This window comes from Mangifera indica, chromosome 16 (genome assembly GCF_011075055.1).
Source record: "Mangifera indica cultivar Alphonso chromosome 16, CATAS_Mindica_2.1, whole genome shotgun sequence".
Lineage (NCBI taxonomy): Eukaryota > Viridiplantae > Streptophyta > Magnoliopsida > Sapindales > Anacardiaceae > Mangifera > Mangifera indica.
The window spans coordinates 12363810-12374160 of NC_058152.1; the positions used below are offsets into that span (position 1 = coordinate 12363810).

At 33.6% G+C, this 10351-nt stretch overlaps 1 protein-coding gene and 1 pseudogene across 1 annotated transcript; both read right to left on the bottom strand.

Annotated features, from left to right (window-relative positions):
* Positions 1 to 3111: 3111 nt before the first annotated feature.
* LOC123199240 lies at positions 3112 to 6782 on the bottom strand (annotated as a pseudogene).
* A 1472-nt stretch (positions 6783 to 8254) lies between these two features.
* On the bottom strand, positions 8255 to 9104 carry LOC123198990 (transcription factor TGA4-like). The gene is made up of 2 exons (XM_044613790.1): positions 8988 to 9104; positions 8255 to 8548 (listed from the first exon to the last, which is right to left on the bottom strand). The coding sequence occupies exons 1-2, from the start codon at positions 9102 to 9104 to the stop codon at positions 8255 to 8257; spliced, it is 411 nt and encodes a 136-aa protein (XP_044469725.1).
* Positions 9105 to 10351: the final 1247 nt, after the last annotated feature.

A 10351-nucleotide genomic window follows, 5' to 3' on the forward strand; every position in this document is an offset into this window, starting at 1 on the left:
GACTTTCAATTCCCTTTCCTATTCTTTATTTTTTTGTTTTCTCTTTCATCAAAACCTGCATTCTTCTTTCATCAAATTTGTTCAATGTTTATTTTGTATAGTTTAATTCAATATAATCTTTAATTAACTATTAATTCAAAATCACTCTATCACAAGATGACAGATTATCTGTGTCTAATAGTTTACTCTATATTAAGTATATATAGTTCTATTTTTTTGTAATTACCCTTACAAATACTTCTCCCTTAAAATTTTTATATACACAAGAAACCAATTAATCTTTTCTTAGAGATGTTGAGAATAAAAGTGTTAGAAGTGCAAAGTGATGGATTAGTTGTAATAGTACTTAAGTGTTAGAATTGCAAAGTGGTGAATTTGTTTGTAATGGTACTTAAGTGTTAGTATTACAAAGTAATGTATTTAATTGTAATTAAATCAAATCGGTGAGTTTTATTCAAAACTCATTGTTTCATTATAGCACAAACACGAAGAAGAAAACCTAGCCACGGTGTTCAAACATCGATCTATCTTCATTCCAAATAATCTCTAGTTTCTTTTCTAGGTTTCAATCAAAAAAAATCAAAGAGAGATGGATTGCCAACATGGCAATCGAATCTTCTATATAAATCCTAGTTGTTGTATGCTTAGATGTTGATGATCAATTAAAAAAAAAATTCTCTCTTTTTGTATTTTGCTCAACCCTGTTATAGTATTTTGTATGGCCTCAACACATATACTAGTTACTAGTAACTAGTAAGCATCTTTCTCATAGTTATTCCCTCAAAAATGTGGCCGCTTTGTTCTATACACTACATGGTAAGTGGACTCAGATATTGAATTTAACTTGTCAATTCTTCTTTCAACTCTTTTCATTAACTTCTCATGATCATGTTACTTTTGTCTATAACAATAATTATTTACATTTTGTAAGGTATCCTTTAATTGTTGCCTATGGTTATTTCTAAATTCTTTCTCTTTTGTTTCTAATAAATGATTTATAATAAATTTGTTTGTCAGGATTTCGTATAATAAACTTCACGTGATTTGAACTTTCTTCATAATAAATTTATAAAAGATGGTTATACAGTGATCTTAACTCATAATACATAAAAAAATAATTATAAAAAAGTCATGGATTCATGATTATAAAACGATTAATAATTTGGTGAAATTAAAAATAAATTGAAAAATAAAGAAATTATTGAGAAATGAAAGGGACTTGAAGGAGAAGGCAAGGAAGAAGAAACAACCACCAAAGTTGAAAAGAAGCAATAAAGAGTGAAGACTAGTTTTGTTGTGTGTTTAAAATATGGGAAATTATTAATTTTGGCCAAATTACCATATTCATAAGCAAAAATGCTCAATTTTCTTATTCTTAAAATATATATACTAAAGGAGTTGGGTGGGCCAACAGTAAGCCCGATTGGCCCGGTCAATATCCACGTGGAAACTGAAGTTTGGTCCTATTAACAACAACCCATTTAGTTTTTTTTATACTAAAATAGGTTGAGAGACTTTTGCCCACCAAGGTTTGATGCATTGTCAAAGTCTCACCCATTAAATTTTGAAAATTTAAATACTTACCCATAACCTATATTTGTTAATATTTTTCATTAGATACATAGGTAAAATAGACAATTTATACCCTAACAAAAATCTAACTCTTAATATTTATTATTATGATACATCTCCTTTTATCTTTTAATAAACCGTAGAAATGGTAAGTTTATATCTTTAGCATTTATTGTGCGGTTGTTTTTTCTGTTTTCTCTTAGCTATTTTTCTCAAATTGTTATTTTTTGAATATTATATATATGTTATGAATATAAAAGTCGCGTTTTAATGTAATTTGATTTTTGCTTTTTTTTTTAATAAGAGAAATTATACTAAATCATACTATTTACTGATAAAAATTAAGAATTAATATTAAATAATATCAAATGATACTTCTTCATTTTTAATATTTTTATGTTAAAAAAATCCTTAAATTTTCACATTTTATTTATTTTTCCATATTCTTATCTCTCCACCTTCACTAAATCTCAAGTTATTGGATCTCAAATCTTCACTGTTTCCTTTCTTATTCTTTGTGTTTCCTAATTCAAAGTAACTTTTTTTCTATTGTTGATTGAGTCATGAAAGTTAACAAAAACCTTTGGGTTAATAGTTTGAATCGCACTAGTAATTTGATAGTAGGAGCATTCCCTTTCTTAACCAAATTTTGATCAAGGTTAGTTTGTGGGTTGAGTTTGTGAGTTTGGAATTGGTAAGGTAGTCAAGGAGAAGCTTGCACCTATGCATGAACATGCCTAAGAAAGAGCACATGAAACATGTCATGAATTTTTGCCTTAGCTCGTAGCTTTTTGTTTTTATGCCACCTTGTGAATCACTTCTTAAACCTGCAATGGTCCAAAGAGTTTAGGTTATAGTTTTTGGTTTCCCTTATGCATGTCACTTGTTTGTATGATTATAATTTCATAAAAGCCCAATCTCTTATTTGGAATTGTCGATTAGTTTTTCTTCAATCAACAATTATGTTTATTCTATGTTGGGTCCTTTTTAGATTGTGCTTGAGAATATGTTAAGTAATTTTTCTCATTCTTAACATGATGCCCATTGACTTTATATTATGTTTAGAAGGTATGTAGAGAAGTTTTTTCCTATGAGTATGGGAAAAGGATTTTTTTTTAAAGGGACAAAGAGGGGATAGGGATAAGATTTTTCTTCACAGAGAGAGAATGAGGAATTTTTGCCATCTCCATAATAGGAACGATGATTGATATTCCTTATAGGGACGGAGATGAGGATTGACATCCCCTCCCCACCCCTCCATGTTATCATCCCTATATAGGCTTCAAAAGAAGACATGTTGATATTGGTGTGGTTGTTGCAATTGTACTCAAATTCAACCAATGAAAGCCAATGGAGTTAGGACAAGGGAAGATCGCTAATCACGCATTTTAAATCCCACTCTTTCAATCATCAATTAATCACTTCAACTTGACCATCAATTTGGGGATTTAACCCAACCCTTTGTAATTGAAATGATTCCTGCCAAATCTATTGATGAACATCATACATGTCTCACGAGTTATGGTATTAGACAGTACATGTAGTTTGTAGACAAAGTGTGACATTTCTTATTATTTTTGCATCACAGTACTACCACTCTGACATTTCTTATTATTTTTGCACACTATCTTCACTGATATTTTACATCTTCTAACAAACTGGTATATTGTGGTTTCTATATTCATTCTTTCTTCACCGGGTGTGAATGTTGCGACCATTAGTTTCATCTCAAACTTTTATTTTATAGTATTTACACAAATTTAACACAACTTCGATATTCTCCAAGGGCCCATATAGGAAAGATGTTTCGATATGATGAGTAATTTAGTGTACAGTTCTTCATATAAGCTCCTGTAATTTCCTGTTGGGGGAAGTCTCCATCTTCCATCTGTGAATTGATCAACAACCTTATTCCGCGGTGGATGGGCGTTGGATCTGCTTCAGCCTAAATTAAATATAACATTTCCCATCAAGTTATAGCCATTGTCAAAGACAACACCATGATCAGTATCATTACGTGATGTTTGTGTAAGATTAGTATAATACTAACCTGTCCTGCACCAATTAGAGCCAACAAAGCCCACGCTGTTTGCACTAAATTTGCTCGGTTACCTTCTAGATTTGTATAAACCTACATATAGGAAAAAGTATTGCTACACTTACACAACACGATCGTAGCTTCTGTTGTAAGTTACGGAATTGATAGATTTTGATGTTACCTCATTTTGGCTGGAAAGATAACTCTCGCCCCATCCACCACAAGGTAATTGCTTTGATAATAAAAATTCACATGCTTTGCGCAACACAGGACTGTTGCTGTAGTTTTTTCCACAGGCTGCCAGTCCCACTACTGCAAACCAGGTCGCGTAGGTGTAGCAATTCCCCAGAAACCATACCTAGTTAAGGTTAAACCACAAAATGTAACTATTGTTGGTTGATTATAAATTTCCAAAGGGTGTAATTGAATTCTAGAAAACCTTACCATGAACCATCAGGCTTTTGTGTGTCTTCGATGTAACGAATTGCATTTAAGATGGACCTATCTATTTCCTTCATCCGATGCTCAGGATGTAACTTTCTGCTAGGAGTTCGTGAAATCATATCTTTTAGCAGATTTTGTCCAGAAAAGACTACAAATAGTTTAAGTTCGGATTTGAAGTCTGCATGTCTATAAGTTTTCTCGAGAACATTGACATCAATGGATGATAAGTGGAATTCATGATTACCTGCAAGGAAAGAATAACATTGATGGCATCATATAAGCGCTCTGTTTCCAGTTTTTCACCAACAAGATGTGATGGCATTTGTGAAAATAAGAGTGCAGCCTTTAAACCTTCTGAAGTACAGTCGGAGACTTGCCAACCGTGGTCTTGCGTTGGAAATGGCCATGAACCTTTAGAGATGTGCCTGTACATTGAAGAGAAATTGCCCGAAGGGTTTTCTCTTACCTTTAATTATAGCAACAACTTTTCAGTGAGTTAAAAATTAGATAGTGACAATTAGGAGTATGAAATATTTAATTAGTTGCAATTAAGATTTAATCACCTGCGAAGCTTTTACAAAGTCATGTGCCTTACGAAGTGTTTGCCCATATTCTCCAGCCAGATTACTTGAGATAATTGCTTCGATGGCTAAAGCAGCATCCCACATTTGAGAACTGAGACTCTGCTTTATGTTATTGAAATAGAATTCACACGAGTTTCATCCACGGGAATGTGTTAATTGTATAATTTTTTATTTTTTGATAAATCTAAAGCCATCTCTGACCTGAAATTTTAAGCCATCTTCAGCCATCCAATAGTAGTCAGGCAGTCGAGCTAGATGGCGCTTGTATGCCTCTGAATTTGGATCGTCAGCATAACATATTTCCTGCATTCACAATTTCAATTAGAAAATTGATGCAGTTGTGGATTTGAATTTAAGTTTGAGGCAAACTACTTGTTTCACAGAAAACATTTACCTGGACGGACGGGGAAGATGTTCGGAAGGAGCCAGACCTCAGGTGGTATAGGATTGCAGCCAGACCACTCATAGATTCCAAGCACCGAAAGCCAAAACTTTCCCCAAGACGGAATGGCCACGAGACCACCATGATCAAGAATCCACTGGCGGCCTCTGGCCATAGCCATGTCCTCACCGTCGTCAGCTCCCTCTCCAAGCAATCTCAAGGCTATGTAGCTTAGTGCTGAACCAAACATTGTGCTGTGACCCTCTATGTGTAATCCCCAACCTCCATCTTCATTCTGCCATTATACAATCAGTTTCACATTCAAATAAATAATTTTCAAATATTGAAAAGGATTTGATTACTGTAAATATACAAAAGCTTAACTGAAGCAGTATAATACCTGCTGATTGTATAGGTAGCGTTTGATTTCCTTATGGTGTTCTGATGACAATACATCATTAAGTCCTCCAGTCACATATAAAGCCATCACCTGCTCATCACATTATTAGATGGTAATCTTCTCAGTAATCAATTAAATATTAAAAAATAGGGGAACATATAATTACTAACTGTTGTCAAGGAATGATGATAGAAGTGATAAGGAAGGTAATTACCAAAGGCTGAATGTAAAAGAGTGAGCCAGCAGATTCACAAGGCCAGTGGCCATCATGTGCTTGAATGGAAGAGAAAAAGTTTATGGCTCTTCTTAGTGTATTAGTCACTGCTTCCTCTGTTATCTCCTCTTCCTCTTTCACCGTAACTCGTGGAATTTCCCCACAAGGATGTTCCTTTTTAAGCTGTTACATTTCATAACCCACAACCACAAATTAATTCATTAAATTTGAAAGATGTAACTTTTAGCGTCAGTCCAACATCCATAATCAAGGAGGTGTTTATTAATCATTCATGATTATTGAGTAATTACTTAAAAAAATTACTTTCATCCTTCTTGTTTTATTTTCTACTCTTACAGCATATGAAAGAGATTAATTAAGATTCACACACCTGCATTCTCATCAACAAATCTGCACTTTGTTTAACTCGAAACCGATTCTTCTTAAAATCTCGGCGAACCTTTTCCACTTGGGCAAGTTCTTCAGGGGTTCCAGCCGTCGGATCAAACTCCCAATGCTGCCTTCCGATGTGATTATTAACTGAGCTCAGCCATTCCCCGCCTTGAGCTATTTTCAGCTTCCACATGATCTTTTGTCTATTATGGAAGATCTGTTATTAAAATGGCTAAATATTTATTTTAAAAAAGTAGTATGTATATAGATCAAACAGCAGCATATTTTGGTTTGATACACAGAGCAATTTGACAAATACTGTGGTCTGTTATAATGTATAAAGCGCTTAAGTGTCCTTGTTAATTTTGAGGTATCAATGTCGCAGCGGATAATCCCAGCATGTTGAAAATTGTATGTAAGCAAAAACCAAGAATAAACGAAGCACATTCCATCGATAAATCACATTAACATCAGCACAAAATTCTGCTAAAACGGACAACATATGTGTGGATGTGCGTGAGTGAATATTCAACACCACAAGAAAAATCTGTCTACACCGGCGCCAGAATCTTACACTGGTGGCGTCATGATATTATTACAATACTATTAAATATTAAGGTAAAAAAACATAGTTTCTTTCGTGATGAAGATGCATATGGAAAAGGAATCAAATAAAACAAGTAGCAAATGCAGTAGAATTCTCATACTTATTTGAATGGAACAGAAAAACGAAGTTGCCAGAAAAGAGCTTAGAGTTGATTGGTACAAGAGACGCAAAATTCTAGGCATCAGAGTATCATATTTATAGCTAAGAGAGTGAGAGGGAGTCACATGATGGCCCAAACTGGGAGGCAGGCGACATTTATTTCCCTGAGCGTTTATTTATAGCGTTCGGTTGGTAGTTGTGAATAGCACCCCTTTGGATTCCCAAGAAATTGTCTAGATATTAATAATGAACGAAGCATATCTACTATTAAATGTATAATTAATATACAATGATATATTTTAATTATCTATTAAAATATATATATATAAGTATCTTAAAGGCCAAAAGATTTGTTCTTATCCAAGTTTTAATGTATTCCCAACATCACATATATAAAATTTAAAAAACCCAAAATCTCGCTCATAAGTTAATTATTGTTAAAATTTTTTGTTAAAGATAATAATAAAATCGTTATTTTACTAATAATATTAAAAAATAAAATTTATTATGTTTTCTATCGTGTTTATAAGGATTGGATAGACAGAGAGAGAAAGGGTTGTTCCCTGACTGTTTTTTGGTGCTCTTTGTTGTGAGCTGGGGGTCTATCCCAGAAGCAATTTCAGTTTGCTTGATTCCTATTCTAACTTTTCTTGAGCCAGCTTGCTTGTTTTTGGGCCCTTGTGGTTCTTCTGCTTTGTTTTTATACAATACAATAAATATATTATTTTATATGATAGATATTATTGATACATTTTAATACAATTTTTTTTAAGTGATGACATTGTGAAAGTATTCTCTAAGTGATGATGTTGTGAATAATTAATATTTTTATTATTTTTTATTATTATTTAAAAAGTTTATAAAATACAACATGATATCACATGTGATAAGAATTACACAGCCTCACTCAATTTGTCATCATCTCCCATATGGCGGCCCGTTTTCATCAAATTTATTACAATCAACCTTGGGTGGTTTGGGAAACGGTTGGTGTCGGAATTAATGCAGTTGACTTTTCGTTTTCTTTCAGCTTTTACTTTTATCAAATTGCATTTTTTTCTTATGGTATGGAAATTATACTAATCATATTATTAAAAAAATTACGTATATAAATAATATATATAATTTTATACATAAATAATGATGTTTATGCATAAACATCTTAGTCACATGTTAATACATTATTGTTTACGCATAAAATTGTGTAAATAACACTGCTCTTATACTATTCGCTAATAAAAATTATGAATTTATATTAAAAAATATCAAATGATACTTCTTCATTTTTAATTATTTTTTACATTAAAAAATATCCTTGAATTTTCACCTTTTTCCATATTTGTTCCTCTTCGTTTTCCATATTAGAAGTAGAAAAAAACTTCAATTTCACAGGTGAATTCAAATTCAACTCGCTGGAAAGTTTCTCAATTTAAATCAAATGTGCTGATAAAGAACTAATTGATAGGTCAGAAATGGATTACAGAAAGATATCAAAAGTAATGATAGCATGCAATAGAAACATCACCTACACATTGGAAGAATCCAGAATAAAGCCATTCTTGACTGAGCAATGATGCGGATTCTTACCTGGTTCACAAAGCTGACTAGAGCTTCCAACATCTCCATTGCCGTTGGTATCCTTGGGATGTAACCTCCTCCTACCAATTGACCAGCAGCCACAGTTTCAGCAAGAGTCGACTGCAATTTCTCAATGCCTTGAGTCAGAGCATCTTCTGCTTGCTGGCATGACTGTCTTAGATTATTAACTTCCATATATTGTGAATCAGTCAGTGTGTCAAGATGCAGCACGAGAACCTATTATCAATGTCAGCTTATGAATCATTGTTATTCTACCTGTGGTGAATGACCTTAGTTAACAATTCGATTAAGAAGTATGTGAAAGTGGAATATTGTGACACCCTAAGCAAATTTCACACCGGCAAAACATAACAAAGATGTTAAATATCTATGTGCATCCCATATTGTTTGAAGATACAAAGATAATACTGGTTAAATAATATGTGATCTTCTGAATTGTCGAACATATTTTAGATTACAGAACCCAAATCAAAACTATCATAAACTGTGTTAAAAATGAATAATGTCCTACCAATGGATAGGACTTTGGGATATTACAAATTTTACACATATATTAAAGAAAGTGTCCAAAGCTATGGCTTCACCTTTTATTATCCATAACTACTTCAATGGAACAAATTATTTCACTTATCAGATAAATTGAAATATGATTCACCTTGAGAAGCTCAGAAGGGCGAAATCCTCCTCTCCAAAAGAAAAACCGTTCAGCTACTGTCTTCCACATGCCAGACATTACATGAAAAACATCTGCTTTTGCAACAGTAGATGTCATGCGGAAAAGTTCAAAATAGCACCCTCCACTAGTATGTGAAGCTCTATATCACTAATATGGTCCTGCAAAGCAGACCTCAGTTCACAAACCTCAGTGAGGACTTTTTGTTGAATGCAAGAAGAAGAAATGACAAAAAGTAGCGTTCTATAAGCAAGAGGAACTACAGGAAATCAAATCTCAATGAACAGATTCAGCACATCAGAGCTCATAAACATAGCTGCATAACACAACATCATTTTTCATGGAGGTATAAAGTTTGCAAAGCGTTGGAAACTTGTGATTGTGGACGGCTTGAATCTATTGTCAGGAGTATTTTTGAGACATTGATTTATGGACAGCATCGAAATGACTTCAGTGCTGATGAAGAAGGGATGTATTTTTTCTTATGTACTTGAAATGATGGTGGAAAAAACAAAACTATGAAAATATCAAGGGAATAATGCTTTGAAGGGAACACGATTGTACAATAAATATCAGGAGCATACCATGAGTGGTGGTGGTGGTAAGCTGGTAGTAACAAAATTCCACAAACAGTCTTGGCTCCGAGATTTAGATATCAAAATATGCAACTCGAGACATGCAATTTCAAGAAACAGCAATGTTTTATTAGAACTTATGACTACTGCAGAAAGAATAACCAAAGGAAGAAAATATTCCCAAGACACATGGCAGCAAGGTAAAGGAGCAGATGGCAAACTCTCAGTCGCATAGACCACCAAAAATAGGGAGAACATGTAGCAAGCAAGGAGAGAGCTTGGCTGTTAGGGGACATAAAAGCAGTGGAGAGGAAAGAGAAAATCATCAATGATTTTACAACAAAAATTGGGAAAATTAGGGGAGAGTTGCAGGCCTCTCGAAAGCCTTGCAAATTTGTTATCTTTTAGGTTATGAATTGCGTATTTGAGAGACATTTTCAATTTCCGAAAAATAAGATCCAGTTTGTATTGGACTGATATTGTTTGTCTCCATACTATCTCAACACAAGTTTACAAATCCAGTATTTCTTCTCACTCACTACATTTTGTTGACTTGAGATTGGTTTGATTATTGATTTGTGCTACTGTGTTATTTGCTTCACTGGAGACTGCGGTGTTGGTGCTGGAGTGTGAGAACTGCTGGAGGAGAGAGCTTGTGCTTAGCGGAAGAAGTTGCTGGAAATTGCTGAGGAAAGCACTTGTGACAGGAGGCTGTGGAACTGCAGAGGTAGGTGAGGAAAGTTGCTGTAAAGAAGAAAACCTATATACAAG